The sequence below is a fragment of the Chlamydomonas reinhardtii genome, chromosome 16 (assembly GCF_000002595.2).
Source record: "Chlamydomonas reinhardtii strain CC-503 cw92 mt+ chromosome 16, whole genome shotgun sequence".
Classification (NCBI taxonomy): Eukaryota; Viridiplantae; Chlorophyta; class Chlorophyceae; order Chlamydomonadales; family Chlamydomonadaceae; genus Chlamydomonas; species Chlamydomonas reinhardtii.
Window position 1 is genome coordinate 4,222,604 of NC_057019.1, and position 21,737 is coordinate 4,244,340.

The 21,737-nt window shown below is 64.9% G+C and overlaps 6 protein-coding genes across 7 annotated transcripts; 3 read left to right on the plus strand and 3 right to left on the minus strand.

Moving 5' to 3' along the window:
- Nucleotides 1-260: 260 nt before the first annotated feature.
- On the minus strand, nucleotides 261-5,962 carry CHLRE_16g668500v5 (uncharacterized protein). The gene is made up of 3 exons (XM_043071109.1): nucleotides 5,132-5,962; nucleotides 4,557-4,670; nucleotides 261-4,342 (listed from the first exon to the last, which is right to left on the minus strand). The coding sequence occupies exons 1-3, from the start codon at nucleotides 5,165-5,167 to the stop codon at nucleotides 1,508-1,510; spliced, it is 2,985 nt and encodes a 994-aa protein (XP_042915837.1). The 5' UTR covers nucleotides 5,168-5,962; the 3' UTR covers nucleotides 261-1,507.
- Nucleotides 4,898-6,362, minus strand: CHLRE_16g668502v5 (uncharacterized protein). Its single transcript, XM_043071110.1, has 2 exons — nucleotides 6,157-6,362; nucleotides 4,898-6,059 (listed from the first exon to the last, which is right to left on the minus strand). The coding sequence occupies exons 1-2, from the start codon at nucleotides 6,264-6,266 to the stop codon at nucleotides 5,966-5,968; spliced, it is 204 nt and encodes a 67-aa protein (XP_042915836.1). The 5' UTR covers nucleotides 6,267-6,362; the 3' UTR covers nucleotides 4,898-5,965.
- A 200-nt stretch (nucleotides 6,363-6,562) lies between these two features.
- CHLRE_16g668451v5 (uncharacterized protein) lies at nucleotides 6,563-9,074 on the plus strand. 2 transcript variants are annotated; one of them, XM_043071106.1, is made up of 5 exons: nucleotides 6,563-7,260; nucleotides 7,401-7,478; nucleotides 7,742-8,037; nucleotides 8,330-8,398; nucleotides 8,552-9,074. In XM_043071106.1, exons 2-5 carry the CDS (start codon nucleotides 7,439-7,441, stop codon nucleotides 8,996-8,998), a joined length of 852 nt encoding a protein of 283 aa, XP_042915838.1. In that variant the 5' UTR covers nucleotides 6,563-7,260; nucleotides 7,401-7,438; the 3' UTR covers nucleotides 8,999-9,074. The 2 variants fall into 2 exon arrangements, with proteins under 2 accessions (XP_042915838.1, XP_042915839.1); XM_043071107.1 differs by having other exon boundaries at nucleotides 6,683-7,478.
- Nucleotides 9,075-9,142: 68 nt separating this feature from the next.
- CHLRE_16g668450v5 (uncharacterized protein) lies at nucleotides 9,143-11,692 on the plus strand. The gene is made up of 3 exons (XM_043071105.1): nucleotides 9,143-10,180; nucleotides 10,376-10,551; nucleotides 10,775-11,692. Exons 1-3 carry the CDS (start codon nucleotides 9,221-9,223, stop codon nucleotides 11,298-11,300), a joined length of 1,662 nt encoding a protein of 553 aa, XP_042915840.1. The 5' UTR covers nucleotides 9,143-9,220; the 3' UTR covers nucleotides 11,301-11,692.
- Nucleotides 11,693-11,732: 40 nt separating this feature from the next.
- CHLRE_16g668400v5 (uncharacterized protein) lies at nucleotides 11,733-19,102 on the minus strand. Its single transcript, XM_043071104.1, has 13 exons — nucleotides 18,821-19,102; nucleotides 18,389-18,594; nucleotides 17,972-18,027; nucleotides 17,571-17,670; nucleotides 16,801-16,957; nucleotides 16,521-16,544; nucleotides 15,878-16,049; nucleotides 15,429-15,536; nucleotides 14,917-15,113; nucleotides 14,523-14,594; nucleotides 13,874-14,299; nucleotides 13,426-13,539; nucleotides 11,733-13,144 (listed from the first exon to the last, which is right to left on the minus strand). The coding sequence occupies exons 1-13, from the start codon at nucleotides 19,040-19,042 to the stop codon at nucleotides 12,557-12,559; spliced, it is 2,442 nt and encodes an 813-aa protein (XP_042915841.1). The 5' UTR covers nucleotides 19,043-19,102; the 3' UTR covers nucleotides 11,733-12,556.
- Nucleotides 19,103-19,208: 106 nt separating this feature from the next.
- Nucleotides 19,209-21,716, plus strand: CHLRE_16g668350v5 (uncharacterized protein). Its single transcript, XM_001692080.2, has 3 exons — nucleotides 19,209-19,608; nucleotides 19,726-19,825; nucleotides 20,203-21,716. The coding sequence occupies exons 1-3, from the start codon at nucleotides 19,438-19,440 to the stop codon at nucleotides 21,045-21,047; spliced, it is 1,116 nt and encodes a 371-aa protein (XP_001692132.1). The 5' UTR covers nucleotides 19,209-19,437; the 3' UTR covers nucleotides 21,048-21,716.
- The last annotated feature ends 21 nt before the right edge of the window (nucleotides 21,717-21,737 follow it).

The following is a 21,737-nucleotide window of genomic DNA, read 5'->3' on the forward strand; positions in this document are numbered from 1 at the left end:
AGATGAGGAGGTGGGTCAGACCCACCTCCTGTACGCCCCCACTACGTACCGAGCAGTGGTAGGCACTGAAGCTAAGGGGATTGCTTGGACCAGCTTGGACAAGCCGCGTGGGCCTGTAGCTGTCGTGTGTCACCGCGCCTAATAGATGGCTCTGGGCCAGTCTGCTGCAAACACAGGATGGAATGGAGTACGGTGACCGATCCCCTTGCGCGGCGGCCCCACGTCACTCCGCTCATGATGGTGTTACGTACGTACGGTGGATAATGTTGATGTTACAACGTATCACAGCTTGGCGGCTGTTGCCGCGTGACTCGGGCCTGGGCCACTATCACACCCCCACCCTCATGCTCCTCATCACGCACAGTCAAAGCCACACACCGCACGAGCTCCGTCACGCACGTAGTCGGCACGTGTATGCATGCACGCGCCCGATGCAAGCTAGCGCAGGCCCGATCCTCAATCCGGTGTCGCACCGCAACCTACACGCACGTATATCAACAAACAAGAACAAGAGCAAGAAGGAATTGATTATGGTGACGGCTGATGAAGGGATGGAGTCAACGATCCCTACGCTTGTGACGGTGTGGTGTGGGCAAAGCCCTATCATCTTTGCCAATCAAGTAACCGATTGATTGCCTATCATCCCCATCCATTCTCCTTTCCCTTCATCTCTACCATTTGTCTCCCGATCCCCTGCTGAGACACATATCTATCAGACATACGACCCTGGCATTCGGCCTACGTCACTTGAAGTACGACCAGGCTTCGGATCAGGTTTCGGACAGATCTTCGGACCAACTTCGGACCAGATTCGGATGAGCGGCTTTCCCCGAGTGAGTAAGACCAACCCCGCCCGGCGCCCTTTTGCAGCACCGTAAGTACGTACGCATGAAGAACAATCAACCAAGCAAGCAAGTCATACGAGGCACTGCGGTATCCTTTTGCCCGAGTAGCTAGCAATCAAGGGGGCATCACATGTGCGCAGTCGCATACAAACAAAACAGAGGACTCATTCACTGCTGCATTGCAAACGGCCGCCGCCGCAAGCAAGCAAGCGCACGTACACGCTCACACCGTCCAGCAGTGCGTAATCGCAAGCAAGCCTTAAGGGAGAATATCGTACTGCTGCAGCACGCACGTCATTACAGCGCACTATTCTGTGACACTGCAACCGCTAATGGCCGTATATATCCACGTACGCCGTGGACAGCAGCCGCGCTCTGATCGATCGCAGGCGTTTCCCAGCCTGCTTCATAACTGTAGCGTGCAGTAGCATACTGGTACGTCATATGTACGCTTACTGCACCCAAGCCCCTAGGAGCTAAATGAATGTGCGTGGCTATGGGGTCTATCTGCCAGACCCCATGCCCCGAAACCCGTCTAGTAGTAGTAGTAGGCGGTCGTAGTAGTCTAGCAGCAGAATGTGCGTGGCTTTGGGGTCTGCCGCCAGACCTCATGCCCCGGAACCCGTCTAGAGAACATACATCACAAGCGGCACGGCTGCCTGCTACTGCTGCTGGTTGTTCCCGCCGTTGTAGGCAGGTGCTGGGATGGCGGGCATCGCGCACCAAACGCCATGAGCGCCCTCGCACCACTGCTGCTCCAGCGGTGGTGCCGCCGGCACAGGGCATGCCATGTAGGCCTGCTGGCTGTGCTGCTGCTGAGGCTGCTGCTGTGGCACGTGGTTCGCGCCCGCCTGCGGGTGCTGCTGCGCGTGCCACTGCTGCCACTGCGCCTGCCGCCGCGCGTGCGCCTGCCACTGCGCCTGATGCCGGTGCCACTGCACGTGCTGCCAGTATGCATGCGCTTGCCAGTGCGTATGCTGCCATGGCATTGACTGCATCTGCACAGCCACTTGCGCCGGTGCGGCCTGCTGCTGCTGCTGCTGGTGGTGGTGGTGGTCGTGGTGGTGCTGGTGGTGGTAACCAGTAGCGGGCACGCTGCTGTTTATGCCGTCCCACAGCAGCTGCTGGTGCTGCTGGTAGTAATGCCCGTGAAGTTGCTGGGACACCTGAGGCTGCTGCTGTGGCAGCGCACGGCCAGCCGAGCCCGCCTGCTGCTGCTGCTGCTGCTGCTGCTGCTGCGGCGGCGGCGGCGGCGCCTGGGCCTGCCCCTGCCCCTGCCCCTGCGCCTGCGCCTGCGCCTGCGCCTGCGCCTGCGCCTGCGCCTGCGCCTGCGCCTGCGCCTGCGCCTGCGCCTGCGCCTGCGCCTGCGCCTGCGCCTGCGCCTGCGCCTGCGCCTGCGCCTGCGCCTGCGCCTGCCCCTGCGCCTGCGCCTGCGCCTGCGCCTGCGCCTGCGCCTGCGCCTGCGCCTGCGCCTGCGCCTGCGCCTGTGCCTGCGCCTGCGCCTGCGCGTGGGCCTGCGCGTGGGCCTGCGCCTGCGCCTGCGCCTGCGCCTGGGCCTGGGCCTGCGCCCGGGCCTGCGCCTGCGCCTGCCCCTGCTGCGCCTGCGCCTGCACCTGCGCCTGGGCCTGCGCCTGCGCCTGCGCCTGCGCCTGCGCCTGCGCCTGCGCCTGCGCCTGCGCCTGCGCCTGCGCCTGCGCCTGCGCCCGCGCCTGGGCCTGCGCCTGCGCCTGCGCCTGCGCCTGCGCCTGCGCCTGCGCCTGCGCCTGCGCCTGCGCCTGCGCCTGCGCCTGCGCCTGCGCCTGCGCCTGCGCCTGGGCCTGGGCCTGCGCCTGCGCCTGCCAGTAGTGCTGCTGCGACGACAATGCCGGCACCGCCTGCGCAGGCGCTGCTTGCACCGGCGGCAGCGCGGCCGCCTGCTGCTGGTGGTGGTGCTGGTGCAGCTGATGCTGGTTGCGATGATGCTGCAGCAGCAGCTGTTGATGGTGCAGCTGGTGGTGGTGGTGCTGCGGCTGCAGCGCTGCCTCAAGGCAGCAGGCCGGGAGCACCTGCTGCTGCTGCTGGTGCTGCTGCTGGGCCGCCTGTGACTGCGCCTGCCATGGCATTGCGGGAACCCGCGCGGCCGCTTGCGCCGGTGTGGCCTGCTGCTGCTGGTGTCCAGGAGTCATGCGGTTGGTGTTCTCCAGCTGCAGCGGCCGGTGCTGGTGGTGTTGCTGGTGCTGGTGAGGATGTGGCGGCTGCTGCGTGGGCGGCACCGCTGCCGCCACCGCCGGGGCCAGCCCGCCGCGCACGCGTGCGAATGCTGCGCACACCTGCAGCAGCAGGCGCCGCTGGGTGGGGTGAAGCGCGGCCACCGCGGATGCGGCCGCGGCGGGTCCGGGTGCCGCAGCGGTGGCGGTGGTTGCGTGCCGCGCCACCGCTTGCCGCTTCGCCACCGGCTGCACACCATCACCACCCTCCTGCCGCACCGCCGCCGGCCCCAATGCCGCACCTTCAGCGCCGCGGCTGCGCTTGCTGCCCACAGCAGCCGCAGCAGCCGCAGGCTTGCACCCGGCCTGCTGTGGCTGCTGTCCCGCTGCCGCCCCCGCTGCCATGGTGGCCGGAGCCACGGGCGGCAGCGGCGGGGTACGCTGCTCAACCCGCCGCTGCGGCTCGTCCTTCTTGTACCGCCGCCGGGCCGCCGTGGGCTGCTGCTGGGGGGCAGCGGCGCCGCCGGCGGTGGCGGCGCAGCCAGCGGCACCAGTGGCTGCGTCACGAATGACCCTAGCGCGGGTTGAGCGGCGTGTCGGCTGCACGCCCGCAGCCACTGCTGCAGCGGAAGGGCCCATGATGGCCTGAACGCCCGCCGCCGATGGCGCCGGCGGCGGCAGTGCCGGCGGCGTGGCCATAAAGCCCGCCGGCATCGGCATCATCATTCCACTGCTGCTTTCCACGCTGCTAGTGCTCGTTGCGCCGGCCGCCGGCGGCCTGCTGCTGCTGGCGGAGTAGCCCAGTACCGGCGCTGAGGCACCCGCCGCCGCCAGCAGCCCGCGTCCCACGACTTTGCTCGTCGATGGCGGCGAGAGCCTAGTCATCAACATTGGCAGCGCCACAGCCATGCCGTCGGCACAGGACCGCCGCCAGCGGAACGCAATCGGGGACGGCGCGTCGCCAGCAGTGTCAGTCGTCAGCAGGCCCTCGCCATCGAGAGTGGGCCGCGTCGGGCTGGCGGGCGCCACCGGAAGGTACTCCACCAGCGGGCTGGCAAAGGGCGGGGATCCTAGCAGGATGCCACTACTGTTGCATCCGCAAAGGATGCTGTCATCCATTGCCACGGTGTTTTGGTAGAAGGGCCCCGAAGCCGCCGCCCCAGCAGGTGTTGTTGTCGCTCGGGGACTACCCATCCAGGAGGTGCCGCCCGTCTTCCACGGGGACAGCTCGACGGTGTCCGGCTGGAACATCTGGAGTTGTTGGAGGTCGTCGTCCTCCCCAAAGCCATGTCGTCCTCCAAAACCTTCGACCTGAAATTCAGGATTGCAGTATCATATATAAGCGATCTGGAGGCACCGGAACTGCTGGTGAACCCAGCTACGTTGTGTCCTTGACTACCTTGACGTACGTGGATCACTTGCGGCGTTTTGCTTCACACGTACGCACGCGACAAACGCCTGAGAAGCCTCTCGCGATTTTTGATGACGCTGCTGCCAAATGCAGGTCTGCAAGCCCTGCACTCACCGATGGCTCGGGTGTGGTGCTTGCGGCAGCGCTTCCCAGCTCCGGATGTGTTGGGGAAGCAGCAGCGGGCGGCGACCGTGCTGGCAGCTCCATCACACCAGCAGCATTGGCAGTCTGCAGGATGCAAGGCGATGAACTCAGCATTACGGACAGAGATGGCAGGGCTTGGAAGGGGATGGGGCTATGGCCGGGAGGGCACCCCTGGGGCGACAACCGACGGCAGGGCGCGGCGAACTAATTAATCCGAACGCCGCCCGCCGCACAAACCGCACGCAGGGCATGCGTGATCCCTGCCCGGAGCCGCCCAACCTAATCACAGTCTCAATGCAGTACCGTAAGCCTACAGCAGCCGCTTACATATCGCGCCCGAGCGCAAGCGAGATGCCACATGTATGTTCGAGTCTCGCAGCTGCCAACAGTCCTAGCACTATGTGCATCCCCGAGGACCACCAACAGCTCAAAGCTGTATGGCCTTCAAAATGAGCTTGGCAGCGCTTCCCGAATGCGACTTCGAGGAACCGCCCTCGCTCAATGCGCACTTCCCGGCGAACCACGCACGCATGTACATAGCTCACCAGGCCATAGCCAGCAGTTCCACCATCGGCAGACATCCGTCTCCCGTGTAGCCGGGAGGATGCCTGCACGCGCGCGGCGGGCAAAGTATTTTGGCCGATCAGGAATTGGTCAACGCATGTTGTGCGCCGAGTATGCGCTTCACCCAGTTTCAAGATCACAAGCAAGCTTCAGAGAGCACATGCATGCCCTTGCAGGCTGCGAGACTCCTTCAAAGCCGCCAAAAGAAGCCAAACAGCAGGGTCCGCGGCCTGGAGCGAAGGAACCACCCGGAACACTCACCGGCGCTGCGCTCTCTTCTAAAATGCTAGGAGCAAACCCTTTGGTTGCTTACGGCAACCTTGTTTCAGGCGCAAGCAGGCCAGGCGAGGACCCCGCCGAGCGAAACAAGGACCGGTGAAGCCTTTAGCGCTGAGTTAGCCCCTAGGTGGCCTGGCGCAAGCAAGCTAGGTATGCAGTCACTATTGTGTATAAGCTTGGCAAGAGCTTTGTGGCCAGGCGAGCCTTCGCCACAGGCTTTTAGCCGAGCTCTCGGGCCCCATCTCCGGGACGGAACTGGGTTCCTTGGCCGCGCGCGCATGCATGCTCCAACGTACCTTCTGCTTACGCTGCTGCGTATCTCTTGAATTTAGCGAAGAGGCAGCAGGGCTTGAAAGCGTTCCGGGTCCCCGTTTCCGCTGCAACAGGCGTTTGGCCACTGCGGAGCTCTGCTGCTCTTATTGCCGGCCGCTGCAGCCTCTTTTGCGCGCAAGAATATTTGCTCTGGACCTTTGGACCTTGCGCGCTGCATGTAGCAACGGCGGTGCGTCACTTGTCGAACTGGGAAGGCCGGGTATTCAGCCGCGCAACGTAGAGGCTTGCTTACAAAGCCTAAAGCCAAGGCAGAAGGTCGCGGACAGCAGCATGTCGGAGAACACGAAACCATTTCGCCTGTGTGACCCACGGAGGCAGGCTTCGCCCCGCCCACGCACTTTGCTTGCCTACGCTTTCCCCTTCATATATATCCCTACGTACTTGCCTCACGCACCCGCCCTGCTGCTTCATTAGTATGGGCAGCTTGAACCCCGCCTGAGGAACCCCTCCCCAGTCCTGCGTTGTGACCCACGCACGGCGCGAATCTTCATCACTTGATTGCATGCTCGGCGCGCGCGCGAGGTTAGTTCATTGTTTGCACATTTGCACCGAAGTGATATTTTTATGATATGTAATTCTGAGAGGATACTGCAAGATAGCAGACTTCAACTTCACTAGCTTGATGCACACAATGGTTGCAGGGGCGGTATCGCACTGCGCGAGGAGACCCGGAGACCCTATTACTGCGTGGCCGGCCCTGACACGCGTGTCAAACCGTGGGGCGGGGGCCCGACACGTGCCCAGACATGGCATGACTCGAACATAATCCAGCTTTTACATGTCATTACCCTATACTGTATGATTGATAAGACCAATGTCCAGCAGCGTTCCGCCGCATGTTCTGATGTTCGGCGGACTTGTCGCGCTCTGCTGCTTTACTCCAACCTGCTGTTCACATTGACCGGATTAAATATGAGCATGATGTGTAGGTTGGTACTGATTAACGGCTTCCTGTAAATTTTGCATCCAGCCCTACTCAGGGCCGTAGGTCCACAAATGTCTGCCCGCCGGGAGTCAGAGCAAGAGAACGTGACGAATATTAACTGGGAGGGCATTATCGGCCTGCTTTGCAATACTACAAACAAGCCCAACCAGCATGCGCCAGTCGATGCCAGCGAGTCTGGCCAGCCCAGAGTAGAACACAACGTGGCGGCAGAAGTCGATCTCGGGCGTCTTGAGGGATCCGTGGGCGCGTTGAGTCCGCGGCCCTCGCCGGAGCCGTCGGCACAAGCAACCTGCAAGGCTTCGAAGCGCAGCTAGCGGCAGCGGCGCCGCGGGCGAATTTAGCGCCCGCTCCATCGCTTCCTCGCTCCTGCTCGGCAACCTCAGTCGGAGGACGCAAGCCGCTGCCGCAGCGCACGCTGCTGCGGCCGCAGTGCTGAGCGGGCGCAGCGGCGGTGGCGGGACCGGCGCGGAAGACGATGAGGATGCGTCCTCCGTGCCCGCCGCGGCGGAGCAGCATCGTCTTACATCCGGCGATGGGTCGGTGGACATATCTGTAAGCCGCGTGTGGGATGTGTGTGGGCCGCGACAGACCAGCCTTACCATCCGATCGTTGGCATGGCCCAACAAGTTACACCCCTTACACCTGTTTTCATGTGAACGGCATCACCTGTTTCGGGCCTGCCCGGCTGCAAGAGGTCGCTGCCTGGCTTGCCGAGCTGGTGCCCTACCTCATGCTGCTGACCTGGATGTTCCTGGTCCGAAGGTGGCTGCGTGAGTGACGGGTCCGGGGCACTGACAGACTGGGCACTGGGGCTCCAGGTGGCGTGCGTGCGGCTACGCGGCTGCCTACCGTACTGTAGCGGGCTGCCGGGCTCCCATCAACACCAACAACAGCACTGGCCCTAGCGCCCACGCACCGGGCATACCGCACAAACTGCGCAACAGCCGCACGCGCTCTCCATACCTGCCTAACGCCCGCCCACCCGCTCCCCGTTCCCCCGGCCGGCCCGCCTGCCATCTCCTCCCTCCCGCAGCGCTTCTGCTCATCGTGTTCATGGGCGGCATGCTGCAGCGCGCCAACACCGCCCTCCGCCGCGTCCTCGCGCTGAGGCGGGAATTCGGCCCGGCAGCCTGCGTGCGGCTGGCGGCGGTGGTGGTGGCGGCGCCGGCGCTGGTGCTGCTGTCAGGCGTAGGGCCGTGGGGCAGCGGGGCAGCGGCCAGCGACGCGGCAGGAGCAGCAGGGGGTGGAGGCGAGGGGCGGCCGGAGGGGCCGCAGCCGCCGGACGCGGTGTGGCGGGCACTCTCACTGCGGACCGTGCCACTGAGCAGGGTAAGTGGCGGGGCGGGGCGGTGTGCTTGCGTTCCTGCCTAGGAGTGAAGGCGCCGCGGACTGATGGCTTTGTGTGTACGGTGCGGGCCGCGTACGGCACGCACGTGTGCTGTCGTCACGTCCGCCGCCGTCAGATGTCCCGCAGTTGCCGCTCGGACACTTGCTGGGTCTGGTACTAGCCCGTACATGCACACACACACACACACACACACACGCACGCACACACGCACACACGCACACGCACACGCACACACACACACACACGCACACGCACACGCACACGCGCGCGCAGGTTGTCGACGTGCTGTTGCTGGTCGTGCTGGCGGACTCGGTGGCGCGGCTGTGCGGCGCAGCCATGAAGGTGCGGGGCCGGGCAGGCTGCCAGGCTCGGGGGCGGGATCGCAGGTGATACCATGTGTGTTCATGGGCGTGAAAGAGAACAGGGCGGATGACACCGGATGACACCAGCCACCCGGACGCAGTTCGATCCTCCAGCGACCGGTCATGTCTGCAGGTGCTTGTGATGGCTGTGTTCCGGGCGCGGCTGTTGCAGCAGCAGGCGGTGGTGCTCGGCGGCGGTGGCAGCGGAGGCAGAGGCAGCCTGGCGTCCGTGCTGGGCAGTGGCGGCGGCGGCGATGCGACACGCGGCATCAACAGCGCCATAGCCAGCTGGCTACCAGGCCTAACTAGCAGAAGCAGTGGCGCGGTGGTGGTTGGCGGCGGCGCGGCGGGGTTGGCGGCAGGCGGCGCCGACACCGCCACTGCCAGCAGTGGCAGGCTTGGGTTGCCGGGCAGTGGCGGCGTCGGTGGCAGCATCGGGCATCTTCATGTGGGTGGCGGCGGCGGCGGCGGTGCCTTCATGGCGGCTTCAAAGCAGCAGCGGCAGCAGTCGCGTGTGTTGACGGCGGTGGAGTGCGCGGTGGCCGTGTATCGCCTGCTGCTGCCCACACCGGTGTGGTGAGTCGGGGGGAGCGGCTGAGACGGGGAGAGCGAGAGCGCCTGGGCGGTCTGGCCGGCCCGTGATGGCGCAGCCGCCGCCGCGGCTGCGGCCGACGCCGCGCTGCCTCCGACGCCGCACAGCCCCGCCGGCAACTTCGCGGCGCTTGCTAGCGGCTTCGTCTCAGTGGCTCGTTCCGTGGGTAGCATCACATATGCCGCAGCACACGCAGTGATTCCGGCAGCAATGAGCCACCGGTTTAACGACGCCAGTCCTTTGGCGCGCAGCAGTATTGGCGGCGCGCCGCCATCGCCAGCGAGCGGAACCGGCGCCGGTGCCAGCATCTTTGCCGCCGGCACCAGCGGGCGAGGTCCGAGCAGCAGCGGAGGAGCTGCCCCCGTTGCGAGTCCGGATGGGGGTCCCGCTGCAGGAGGCTCGCCGAGTGTGCACGGCGTCAGCGCTGCGGTCCAGTCGGAGGAGGCCGCAGCGGCGCTGCGGCGGGCCGTGGGGGGCGCTAACCACGCCCTTTTCCGCTTAGCCAAGTGCGCCGCAGTCGGCGGTGGCGGCACCGGCGGCGTCAGTTGCGTTGGCAGTGGCGGTGTGGAGTCCACCGCCGCCGCCGCTACGGCGGCCACGGCGCCCAGACGCGTCGAGCCGCTCACCGCCGCTGCCGTGCGGGGAGTCAAGCTGGTGCTGGAGGCGACGGTCCGTACTTCCAGGCAGGCTGCCAGTGACGCCACGGGTGGCAGCGAAGCCGCCGCCGTCGCAGCCGCGGCCGCAGCCGCGGCGAAGGCGCCGCCAAGCCGTGCCTCGTCCAGTCGCAGCTTCAGCTCAGCCTTCGGCAGCAAGAAGGTCAGGGACGCGCCGCCGGCGACGACGCTGCGGCCGGCGCCGCTGCTGCTGTCGCCGGCCGCGGCGGCCATGCCGGTGTGTGAGCTGGTTGACGTGGATGCGCGCGTTGTGGTGAAGTCGGAATCGGGCAGCGCAGCAGGGTGGCCGGGGGCGATTGGCGGCGGCGGCGGCGGTTTCGGGAGGACGTGGAATGGCATGGGCGGCAGCCTCAGCGGAGTGCCCGGGAGCGTCGTCGGTTGCGGCACTGGAGCAGGAGGCGGAGTGGAGGCTCTGGGGTCGGGTCGCGATTGGAGCTGGGACTGGGGCATTACGCCGCGAGTGGAGGGCGTGGCCTTCCCGGACTTGCCACCTCACGTGAGTGCCGTATGTATGGCGTGGGTGTGTACTGCTGCATGGGTCGGTGCCGCCACTGATGTATCCCTGCTGGTGTGCGGCGGCGTGTCTCCCAGGTGCCAATGTGCAGGTAACCTGCCGTGGCGCCGGCGTTTGATGCGCGCATGCATCTGGCTAACCCCCCGCCTCTGCTCTGTGCCCCTGTGCCCTGTGCAGCATCGAGCGGTACATGACGCGCTGGAGGTGGCGGTGGCGGCCGGCCGGGCGGCGTGGTCTGGTCTGCCGGCGCTGTCGTCCGATGTGTCTGGTCTGATCTCTGAGGCGGAGATGCTCTTCTCCGAGAACGATCACCTGGTCAAGAAGGCGGCTGGCGACATGATGGCAGCGGGCAGGTGCGACGGCGGCGGCTTGTGGCGGCGATTGGCGTGCCGTTGTTGATGGGATCAAGTTCTACATCGCATACTTAGAGCTCATGTTTAGCACCTGCGCTGCTAGCAAGGCCCTCCACACTCCTGCACGACAGTCACCGCCTCGATTCTCCGGCTCGGCTGCCTTTCCCGTCCACGCACATCTCTCGACCCTCGTAGCCCCATGCCCCACCCCACCGCCTCACAGGGTGCGCGCGGCGCTGGACCGCAACGCGAACACTATCATCGCCTGCCCCGCCCTGCTGGGCCAGCTGCAGGCGGCGGTGATACGACTGGTGGCGGCTCTGCATCGCGGCAGCCACAGCATGCGTCTCATGGCTGATGGCCTGGAGCCTCTGGATCCAGACGCGGCGGCAACGTCGGCGTCGGGTGTGGATGTGGCGCCGCTGACGCCGCTGGAGCGCGGCTCTGCGTTCACGGGGCCGGGATCGCCATTGGTGGGCGCGGCAAGGAACGGGGCGGGCTCGCCGCTAGGAATGGGAGGAGCAGGGGGGCTGAAGAAGTCGATGGGTGGAGGCAAGGGCAGCGGTGCCGCGGCGGCGGCGGCGGTGGTTGGGAAGGGCCGCTTCGCGGCCGCGGGGATCGGGAGCACGGCCTCTGGGAGCCCCAGGAGTAGTGAAGCGCGGAGCGCGGTGGGAGAGGAGCTGCAGATCAGCGGCTGTACGTGTACTCACGGCTCTCGTGCTCAGTGTATTACTAGCTGGAGCAACTGAAGGAGAGCTTCAAGAGACCCAGACGGTTACCTCTAGTCTTCCTGTTTGTATTTGTGTCGTGGGGCATGCCATTAAGCATCCCATCAGATGCGGTATGCGACTAATGCGAGGCCGGCTTTGTCGGGTCACCTGCCTAGCCAAGGGGCAGGAGCACGGACACGCGGCTTTGTGAGTGTGATGAGTTCAGCTTGTGAGGGCCGTGTTGACTGAGCTTCGGCCTACCACCGGAACTGCCAAGCGAAAAAAGAGGGCGATACTATGCTAAGCGGTGGTAAGCAGGGTAGGTGGCTTGGCCGGGCTTCTCACGGCGTCAGTTCTCTTTGTCCTGCGCAGCCAGGCGCACACACACACATGACTGCAGGTCTGCAGCGTCGTTGTAACGTTTCAGTGTGTCACTGTGTCTGCACTGACCATGTCAGACATCCCGTGCGCATTCCAGTCTTGTTACAGTCGCCGATTTCTGCATACCAGCGACCACAGTGCTCGTATCTTGTAGATGCCCTCAGGCACCCGGCATCTACACATGCGTAGATGACCCTGACCGCGGCATCTACACTTAAGCCCCCAAGCCCCCCAAAACGTCTACGCTTCCCCCATTTTTGCGCCCAAACCGACCAAAACCGTCTACACTGCGTAGATGCGTGGCACCCAAACCCAAAATTTTTTCTCCGCCTTCGGCGGATTTTGGGCAGATTTCTACAGTGTAGATGGAAGATACGAGCACTGAGCGACCAGCGGTCCTCATTTGATCCTGTCCTCACTTTGTGGTGAAGAGGCAGGTATCGCATGTACTTGCTGCTAGTCTACTCAGTACCATTATACTCGTTGCACGCCCAACATTCCAAACAACCCAGTGAACCCACCGGACCGCCCCGCCAGCCGCTACAGCTGCTCACCCACACATAAGACTCACTGCCCCCATGCGATACAGTAATCTCCGGCTTTCGATCAGCCACGCGCTCATGCACTGCCGTTGCAAATTGTTTGCCATGTGCTGGGGTCTGGGAGTCAGCTGCACCTTACGGGAATTCACCAACCTTCCTTAGCACTGTCCCATCGCACACTCACTTCCCCCATCCCACTCCATCCCAACTCCACCGAACCCCGCGCGCCCCAGCCCCAGCCCCTGCATCCCGCGCACTGTACACCCCGCCTCTCCTGCCCCTCCACCCCCCTCCACGACTTCGTCTGCAGTCTTCAGTGCATCCTGTACCGCTTTGCTAAAAACAACCTTGCACCACCACCCCCCGCCCGGGCTACAGCTGCCACAGCTCCACTGCCGCCACCTTGAACTCCTCCCTCGCGCTCAGCTGCGGGCTGCCGAACGTGTCACAGGCGTAGCTGGCGCCCTCCACCAGCTCGTTGTCCAGCCACAGCGCGAACGCGCCCTGCCCGCCCACACCAAGGCCGTCGTGCGTGGAGAACTGGAAGAAATCCATGCTGCTGCTGCTGCCGGCGCCGGTGGCGCCGCCGGAGGCGCCGCCGACGGCGGCGGCTGCCGCCGCCGCCGCAGGCGGCATGTGGTTCGGGGCGGCGGCCGCCGCCAGCGGCGGCACGGCGCCACCGCCCACAGGCGGGTTGGGTGCGCCGCCGCCGCCGCCGCCGCTGACGCGGGTGAACATGCCGGTTGCGCCGCCGCCCATGGCGGCGCCGCCGCCGGTGCCCTGTCGCGGCCGCTGCCAGGCGTACTTGGCTCGGTGCGGCTGCAGCATGAACACGAACGTCTCGCCTGTGCCGTAGAAGCGCGGCCCAGGCTTCCAGGCCTCCGCCGCGAAGGCGCCAAAGATGTGGCCCATGCCGCCCGCCTCGCGCACAATGAGCAGCGTGGGCGCGCGGCCCGCCGCCTGTGTGTATTACAATTGCGTGTGTGTACCGTATGATTGTGTTTGTGTGCGTGCGTGTGTTAGGATACAGTAAAGACACAGGATCGTGTGTGCCATGCGGTGCGTGTGCGCGTGTGTGTCAAGGGGAAAGCGAGGCGGGGCAAGGTTGGCGCGGGGGAGTGTGGCGTGCGAGGTGCGGAGTGGAGATAAGGGCGCGTGCGCTGCCGCCACATGCACTTGCCACACCCGCGCGGGGACGGGATTAGGGAGACACGCGTGCCACACCCCAATCCTCCCCGCACCTTGCGGTACAGTGTCCGCAGGCTGATGCCGTCCCTGGAGCTGCCGTACAGCAGCTGCCACTTGCTCTGGGCCAGGCGGGCCGGCACCGCCGCCGCCAGGGCGCGCACGTCGTCCTGCGGCGGGGCAGCGCCCGAATGGGGCGGGACGGGGCGGGATGGGGTGGGATGGGGTTCCAGGCATGACTAGTTAGGCCATGGCGGCGGCGGCGGCGTGTCATACACAGGCGGCGCGGGGGCAGGCGGGGTGGCTCCGTGGCCTGGCATGGGGCTCTTGCTGCAGTGCCTGGGAAGGCGGCGGCCCACCCACTGCAGACTGCTCCCTGCCCTGCCGCAACCGTATGCAGGCGCTTCAACATGCGCCACAAGCCCGCTCCCAACCTCCATGCCCGCCGCTCGACTCCTCAACTCCCCCCCCACACACACACACACGTGCTGCACAGCACCTCACCATGGACATGATGGCTGATGGCTCGCTCAACACCGGCTCCCAGAACTCGCCGCCCGAAGTCATGGCCGCACCCACACGCGGCAGCGCCAGACCGCCCGCGCCCCCTCCTGCCGCTGCTATTGCCGCTACTGCCGCCGGGCCCAGCGAACTCGTCGCCGACAACGAGCCCTGCCGGCTGGGGCCCAGGCCCGGCCCACCGGCCCCGCCGGAGAAGGAGCCGCTTGGGGAGTAGAGCGGCGGCAGCGCGCCGCCGCTGGAGGGCTGGCTGGACAGGTGGTGTGAGCCGGGCGGGGGCGGCGCGGCGTGGTGGTGCGGGTGGTGCGGGTGCTGGCCGTTGGTGGCGGCGGCGGCTGGGTGATGCGGGGTGGGGTTGGAGGGGTCGAGCTCTCCGCGATGCCACTGCGCAAGGACCGTGTCCTCCCAGGTCTGTGGGGGGTTGAGGAGCAGGCGGCGCGGCATGTCGGGCGGGCGCATGAGAGGTCGGCAGTTAACTCGGAGGGCGGCTGCAGGGGGCGTGTTGAGCCCCACGGGACGGGGGGGGGGCGGCGGGTGCTATCACGTGCACACTCCGTGCACGCCGAGGACAGTCCACTACGCCTGCTCCCGCCGTCCGCACGCTTCCGCCACCCTCGTCTGTAATGCTTCGCACCTGCCAGGGGATGCCCGCATTGAGCGATTGCAGCTCGTCCCAGCTCCAGCCGCCCCGCTTGGGCTTCAGTCCCTGCGGCAGGAATGAAGGACAGCCAACACGACCGAGACCCAGCATACAGATATGAGTTGGGGCTGGGGGTTGGGGCTGGGCCAAGCAGGAGCACACGTCCACGCCCGTGGGGACCCCCGCTCCATGTCCGCCGTCGCCTGCGCCGTACCATTCCCTGGCCCCACTGCTGGAACCAGCCCTTCTAGCCGGCCTCTGCCCTTCCTTCCCTTCACGCAACACACACCCACACACGTAAACACACACACACACACACACACACACACACACACACACACATACACCCGCCTTTCCCCGTGTCCTGCCCCACGTACTCCCCCCGCACCTGCATGCCGTACTCCAGGAAGCTGACGACCAGCGCCACCACCACGGGCGGCGGCACGGCGCTGGCGTGCAGCGGCCGGGCGTAGGGGTGGCCGTAGCGCTGCGCCTTGCTCAGCGGGCGGGCGGTGTCCTCGATCCGCAGCACGGGCCCCGTGTCTGTGAAGCGGCTGGTGGACCACTGGAACTGCGGGTCCAACACTGCGTCAGAGGGGTCGTGGTGGTGGCGGTGGTGGCGGCGGCGGTGGGTTACACTCATGACAAGGTACAGAATCGATGGGGGTGGGGGTGATGGGGTGATGGCATGACTTTAATGTTGTGCGTGTTTGGTGTGTGTGTGTGTGTGTGTGTGTGTGTGTGTGTGTGTGTGTGTGTGTGTGTGTGTGTGTGTGTGTGTGTGTGTGTGTTATAGAGCACAAGGAAAACATTACGCGCGTGTGTGTGTGTGTGTGTGTGTGTTCAATGAACGGCCGCGACTGCCCCCACGCCCTGCCCCCTGTGCCGCCGGCCTCTCACCCCCTGCGTCCATGCGGTTGAGCACTCGGGCCAGCGGCGCCATGTCGATGCGCGGCCACACCGGGCGACTGGCAGTGGTCACGAACTGCGTGTACTTGGACTCCAGCTCTGCGGGGGCAGCAGCACGAGCGACAGTGGCAGCAGTGGCAGCAGCAGGGGCAGCAGCAGGGGCAGGAGGCTGACAAGGTCAGGGCGGCTGTGGCGGCTGTAGCAGGATGAGGTGCATGGGCGGCTGTAGCAGGATGAGGCTCAGCAAGGACCGCACCAACCGGCGCCCCTCCTGCTGGCCGTGTGCCACCCTCAACCACTTGTGCACGGGTCTGCTAGTGCCCACCCCACACCCCAGTCGTCAGGCTTCCCCGCCTCCCCCTAATGCCCCTTCCCCCAAAATGCGGCATCGCATCGAACATGTTACACGGTATGACCGACGCGGCGGCCAGCGCACTCACCGTACCGCTGGCCGTCGTACATGGTGAGCACGGTGTCGTACCCGACCGTGTGGCTGAAGAGGGCGTAGTAGTGCAGGGAGGGCTCGGGCGCCCGCAGCACCGCCAGCCCCACCGACGTGTGTCGCTCTACGGAGGGCGGCTCGCCAGTGAGCACGTCGAAGCCGCTCACGACCTGACAGCGCATGGGTGGGTGGGTGGCGTTGCAAGAATGGGTACAGAGAAGTGTAGCGAAGTAGACAGCAGGCGTGGGTGGGTGTGTGATGGGACAGGGTTCAGGCAGGTTGGCGAGGTCCCATAGGGTGCAGCTGACGCCCGTACCCCAAGCAGACAGCAAACAGTTTGCAGCGGCAGAGCAGGAGTGCATGGCTGGTCGAACGCCGGAGTTACTGTACCGACAAGTTGCTGGCTGGCTGGAAGTTTGCAGGCGTGGGTGGGTGGGTTGTAGATACCAGCCCAAACTAAACCGAACCCAGGGGGCAGGCGCGGTGTGTTTGCGGGGTGTGCGGGGCGTCGGCACGGCTGAGTGTCTGAGTGGGGGGGGGGGCCCTGGCGGCGGCGGCGATAGAAAACACGTGAGCATGCCACGGTGCAGCACTGCACAAACACACGTACGCCACACAACCCCAGCGCGCTCCAGCCTCACCTCCTTGTACTCGTCCTGCCACTCCTGCGCAGCAACAGGCCGGCACGCGGCGAGGCAGGTGACTAGGTGAGCGACAGTGACCGTGGACCGGACAACAGAGCCTTACACCATGCGACACGCTTGTCACGCCTTCTCCCGAACACAACTCCAAACCGCGCCCCCCCCCCCCGCGACGCATACCGCCGTTCCTTTTGTTCCATGCCACGCATACAATGCTCGCAAGCAACACCAAACACCACGCCGCACACACGTGTATCCCGCGCGCATGCCCCGTACACACCTGCCACACGCTCTCGGGGTTTGCCAGCACGGCTGCGAACCGCGGAAGGAAGAACGCGAACTTGGCGTCGCAATCCTTGGCTTCGTAGGGCGCCGAGAACCGGTTGCGCTCCACGCTGTTGAGCCAGCACACCAGCTTGAGAGCCGTGAAGGCGTCCCTGCAGGGCGGGGGGGGGGGGTAGCCATCCATGGGATGGTGTGTATCAAATATGAAGTGAAGTGCCGACGTCCAGAGGGGGGGGGGCACCGGTTAAGCAGAGGGCAAGCAGGGGGTAAGCGGACGGAAGCAGAGGGGTTCGAAGGACGGCGGGAAAGAGCAGCGAGTGGGGTACTAGTGTACGGGAGTAGTTGGGGGCGCTTGACTTGGATGCCGCACAGCAGATCGCGTTGGAGCGCGTTGAGGCGCTGCTTTAATAGTGACGATCGCGCACATGGCCATACGGCTATGCAGCCTGCCGGCGCACACGGGTATGACGCCGGGCTGGGAAAGGGGTAAAATGAGACTGGGGTTATGACAGGGTTCATGATGTAGTACACCCCCCAACCGTAGACTTGCTGGATTTGCGTGTACTACTTCGCGACTAGCTGCTAGACGGCTTGGCGACCGGGGAATGCGGGGGGATGTGTCCGGCCTGCTTGGCACGGTCGGTCGGGTCGACCTGTGAAATAACTACCGGCGTTCTACTAGTATTAATTCAGCACTATATTTTGCGGTCTATTCGGTGGCGACGCAGCACGTGGGTGCCGCCAGCAGCGCCATGCCGCCCGCACCTGACGTTGACGATGCCGTCCTCTGCGCCGTGTGTGGACACCAGCTCCGGCGACAGGAAGGCCTCTCGGAAGTCGCCGATGCGCGCCATGTGCCGCAGGACTGTGGGGAGCAGAGGGGATAGGACGGGGTTGAGCTAGCATACAGGAGGGGAAGACTGGAAGACGGGGCTCGAGACTGGTGTGGGTGCGTTTATCTGGAGTGGAGTCCTAGATGGCAAGCAATCATGCCCGCGGCTGTTTGCGTTCGCGTGTGCTGGTGCGCATCACTGCCGCGGCAGCCATTCCCCCCGCCTCCAGGCACCTGCAGCACCCATTGCTCCCACTCCCTGCTCGGGTCCAGTGCCGCCAATGACAGGAGACCGTGATGGGCCCAAGCGCTCCCATGCAAAAGCCGCGCTCACCCGACTCATGCTGCAGCGCCAGTGACCGGTTGATGTAGCACCACGCAGACAGGAAGCTGCGGGGAGCCAGGCACACAGGAGCAGCATCGTCAACGCCGCGTTCCGTTCAGTGGCTCACACCGCAAGGCCTGACGCGTCCCTAGTTCTCAAGTTGCATAGCCCCTGCTGCAACAGAGTCCACCCATCCGCCATCGCTGCGCTCGGAGGCACACAAACCCTTCCTTACGCCTCCCCACCCCATTCTGATGATGATGGGAATGTTCGTTGGAACCGGGCACATAACCCCTCCTCGCCCCGCGACCAAGCCCGCCGCGCCAGCTCCCCCGTCCCTGCCCATCCACTGCCCACACCCCATGCCCAAACACCCTGCCCACACACCCAGCCCACACACCCTGCTCACACACACCACGGCCCCACCTGTCCACATCAAAGTGGTTGGTAGACACACGCGGCAGCTGACACCACTCGTACGGCTGGCCGGCGCTCCAGGGTCCGGCCTTGACAGCGTTCAGCACCAGGCCCGTCGACGTGTCCGCCGCCCGCAGCCCCTTGGGGTTGCGCACGTTCTTGTGGTGGCTCAGCGTCTTTGCGTGCGGGTGCGTGCAGTCCACAATAAGGATTTCCTGGTGGGCGATGGGTGGAGGCGCGAGCAGGCGATTGAGAGGGAGGTGGGCGGCGGGGCAGGGACGTGTGTGGGGCGTGCGCAAGGGGTACGGTCAGCAAGGCCGTGCGCCTGCGTGCCACGCCTATAACCACCCCCTGTGTGTGCATGGCTCCCTCCCCACGCCTTTCCCAAGCCGCCCCCCTCTGCCCGGACCGACTCCTCCGCGTGCAGTCAGGGGTCCACACCTTGGAGTCGTGGCAGAAGGTCACATAGTTGAAGATAGACGTGGCGCGAACGATGCGGACAACAAAGAGCGAGATTTGTGTTACGAACGCCAGGGCGCACACACCCAAGGCCACCAGTCCGACCAGTTGCACTTGAATCGGTAGCACATCAGTGGGGCTTGGTGCTTGCAATATCGGGTTGTCCGTGAGGAGGGCGGTCCCCGCTTCACCGGTGGCGTTCATCGTTGGTTTTCTAGCATTGCAGATTATAAATCATACTAAAACACCGATGGGTGAAACCAGAAACGGGTAGCGCTGAAAGAGTTAATCGAAAGTTCCGACTCATCCCGCGTGCTGCTCTCCCAGGGCTCGAGACCTTTGTCCTGCCTGCTTTCCTGTGCCAGGGTTTATTGTATACTGCTCATCACAATTAGGTCTGTCAATACCAAGGCATCGGTATCGTTCAGACGCTTACGAGTGGAATTGCAACGCCCACGCCTACGCAACTGCAACTGTTTTATAGTCGAACTAGGCGTTATAATAGGGCCCTGACACGTGGGTAGTGCGCCTCGTGAGAGGCCTAGGCGCCCAAAACCACCGGCCTCGCCTCTTTTTGGCGTAGCGCAGCGCTTGGCACGATGCCTTCGTGGCCGACCGCGCTGGGTGGCATGCTCTTTGCGGGCTATGCCGCCACCCAGGCGCAGAAGGTCGGCATTGACGCGCCCTCTGCGTTGGTTGCATCGGCTCTTAAGTCGCTCGGCAACGACACCGGATACAGCCCGTCCCCCAGCGGGCGAGGAGGCAGCGAGGTAGGTTTCCGCCGTCTCACAGGCCTCGTGCGCGTAGTGCCGCCGACCCAGGAGCGGTCGCCCACTGTTTCGTTCGAGCGGTCATCGCCAACGCGATTGTGTCCTGCCCTGATGCAGCTTTCGGTGCTTCAAGGCGAGGTAGACCGCCTACACAAGCTACTCTCAGACGTGGTCCGGGGCCAGAAAGGCGGCCAAGGATACACCGTCATCCACACCGGTACGCGCGCGAGCAGTTGGGAGGGAGGGGCGGCAGGGCCATGGAAGGGTGTTGCACGCAGCCACGCCACGTGCTTGGGTGTCAACCGGCAGCGCAAGAGGTTGGGTATAAGCATTTGAGATTGCCGTGCAGAGATGTAAGCATACATTACAGTTTGCTGGGGAGTAACTGCGTCACGCGACACACACTGGCGTCACAGCCACGTCAACCAGCACTATGCGCCCCACCCGATGATAACCTGGTTAACCTTTAGCGCGCTCCTGCGCTCCGCCCCGCCCTTGGTCTGCGCCGCGCCGCCTCCACACACGCTGCATCTCACTCAGCCGCACTGCCCTGCCCTCTGCGCCCGTGCGCCCTTTCTCCCTTCGCCCGCGCAGGCCGCGGCGGTTGGTCGGTGCTCATCCTGCCCACGGCGCTGGCCGCCGGCGCCGGCTACATCTATATCCGCTGGCGCGGTATTAGCGTGTCGGACTTCTTCATGGTCACCAACAAGTCGCTGCAGCAGTTCCGCGAGCTGGTCTCCACCAGCATGACTCAGCTGTGGGAGGAGATGCGCAAGCAGAAGGACGAGTTCATGGCGCGCATCGGCGCCGTGGGCGCGCAGCAGCAGCAGATGATGGCGGCGCAGCAGCAGATGGACGAGAAGCTGGGCGCGGTGAGCGTCAACGTCGACGACATCCGCGACATCAGCAACACCATCGAAGCGCGCGTGGGCCAGATGGACCACACCATCAACATCATGTCCACGGGCGTGCAGCGCGCCAACGAGGGCATCTACCTGCTGTGCGCGGCAGTGGCGGACGTGACGCGGCGCGTGGGCGTGGACAACAGCCGGCTCAAGATGTACGTGCAGGCCACGCCGCCTGAGATCGCTGACGGCAACCCGGGGCTGCGCACGCTGCTGGAGGGCATGAGCAGCGGCGACGCGGCGCCGGCGGTGGGACGCATCACCGAGCTGCCCAGCGAGGATGGAGACGTCATGAGCGACGGTGCGGGCCTGGCGGTGGCGACGCGCGGCGTGGGCGTGGTGGCGGTGGCCAACGGCAACGGCGCCGCCGTGCGATCTGGGTCGGGCGTGGTTGGTGACGACATGCGGGTGCTGTACCGGCGCGACTCGGGGGTGCCGGCTGCAACCAGGAGCGGCGGCATTGTGGGCTTCTTCGGTGGCGGCTCCGCAAACACCAGCGCCAACCGGAGTCGCACGCCCGCCAACGCGCATTGACGGATAGGCCAGCAGCGCTGTGCGTGCGGCAGTGCGGCGGCGCACGAGGGAGCGGGGCTGTAAGGGTTACGCTCTCTAAGGGGTTTGTAGTTGAAACTGTGAGCCCTGAGCATCTCCTGGGCCTGTACAGCTGTGCTTGGATTGCAGAGGTGCAGCTATGCAATGGTAGGGGTGATGGAAATGGGTTATGCGTATGGCTGTGTGAGGCTGTATGCGCATGCAGGGCGTGGCGGTTAAAGCATTTTCAAGTGTTGCTGCGCGTGGTTCGCGCTCCATTTTTAGGAGAACAGGAGAGCGCGCACTTCCGTGTGTACCTCTACACCTTCGCACATACCGTAGTATGCGCAGATCAGGATGCCGGCAGGTTAGGGTGAGGGTAGCAGGCAGGGGTACGGGGCTGTAGTGATTGAATTTGAGGCCATCGTTCCACGGCCGATGGGCGCATGTTTGGTAGGGTCCTTGCTTCATGAAATTTGCGAGTTTTGCGACCGAGGGGAATGGCATCTGCTGGCGGGAGTTCTTGGGCCCGGCCGGGGAAGACCACCGCTTCGGGCCCGGCGCCGCAGCGTGCATTCGGAGCGCTTGTTTCGGGACTTTTTTCGGGGGTGACGCGTGTGACGCCGCTGCATTGTAGGCGCTGCTATGGCACCACGTATAATACACTAATTGCTTCCGTATCTCCGGCAGCGT

What these genes read in the sequence shown, in the direction of transcription:
- CHLRE_16g668500v5 (XM_043071109.1), bottom strand. Translation starts at nt 5,167, where the DNA reads ATGTCTGCCGATGGTGGAACTGCTGGCTATGGCCTG. An exon ending in GAACTGCTGGCTATGGCCTG is followed by an intron (nt 4,671 to 5,131) that starts GTGAGCTATGTA and finishes TGCATCCTGCAG; the next exon opens with ACTGCCAATGCTGCTGGTGT. An exon ending in GCACCACACCCGAGCCATCG is followed by an intron (nt 4,343 to 4,556) that starts GTGAGTGCAGGG and finishes CCTGAATTTCAG; the next exon opens with GTCGAAGGTTTTGGAGGACG.
- CHLRE_16g668502v5 (XM_043071110.1), bottom strand. Translation starts at nt 6,266, where the DNA reads ATGCAATCAAGTGATGAAGATTCGCGCCGTGCGTGGGTCACAACGCAG. An exon ending in CTAATGAAGCAGCAGGGCGG is followed by an intron (nt 6,060 to 6,156) that starts GTGCGTGAGGCA and finishes TGGGTCACACAG; the next exon opens with GCGAAATGGTTTCGTGTTCT.
- CHLRE_16g668451v5 (XM_043071106.1), top strand. Translation starts at nt 7,439, where the DNA reads ATGCTGCTGACCTGGATGTTCCTGGTCCGAAGGTGGCTGC. An exon ending in CCTGGTCCGAAGGTGGCTGC is followed by an intron (nt 7,479 to 7,741) that starts GTGAGTGACGGG and finishes TCCCTCCCGCAG; the next exon opens with CGCTTCTGCTCATCGTGTTC. An exon ending in TGTGCGGCGCAGCCATGAAG is followed by an intron (nt 8,399 to 8,551) that starts GTGCGGGGCCGG and finishes TCATGTCTGCAG; the next exon opens with GTGCTTGTGATGGCTGTGTT.
- CHLRE_16g668450v5 (XM_043071105.1), top strand. Translation starts at nt 9,221, where the DNA reads ATGAGCCACCGGTTTAACGACGCCAGTCCTTTGGCGCGCAGCAGTATT. An exon ending in TCCCGGACTTGCCACCTCAC is followed by an intron (nt 10,181 to 10,375) that starts GTGAGTGCCGTA and finishes TGCCCTGTGCAG; the next exon opens with CATCGAGCGGTACATGACGC. An exon ending in GACATGATGGCAGCGGGCAG is followed by an intron (nt 10,552 to 10,774) that starts GTGCGACGGCGG and finishes ACCGCCTCACAG; the next exon opens with GGTGCGCGCGGCGCTGGACC.
- CHLRE_16g668400v5 (XM_043071104.1), bottom strand. Translation starts at nt 19,042, where the DNA reads ATGAACGCCACCGGTGAAGCGGGGACCGCCCTCCTCACGGACAACCCG. An exon ending in GACGGCATCGTCAACGTCAG is followed by an intron (nt 16,958 to 17,570) that starts GTGCGGGCGGCA and finishes CCCGCCCTGCAG; the next exon opens with GGACGCCTTCACGGCTCTCA. An exon ending in ATGCGGGCATCCCCTGGCAG is followed by an intron (nt 14,300 to 14,522) that starts GTGCGAAGCATT and finishes AACCCCCCACAG; the next exon opens with ACCTGGGAGGACACGGTCCT.
- CHLRE_16g668350v5 (XM_001692080.2), top strand. Translation starts at nt 19,438, where the DNA reads ATGCCTTCGTGGCCGACCGCGCTGGGTGGCATGCTCTTTGCGGGCTAT. An exon ending in GCGGGCGAGGAGGCAGCGAG is followed by an intron (nt 19,609 to 19,725) that starts GTAGGTTTCCGC and finishes GCCCTGATGCAG; the next exon opens with CTTTCGGTGCTTCAAGGCGA. An exon ending in ATACACCGTCATCCACACCG is followed by an intron (nt 19,826 to 20,202) that starts GTACGCGCGCGA and finishes TCGCCCGCGCAG; the next exon opens with GCCGCGGCGGTTGGTCGGTG.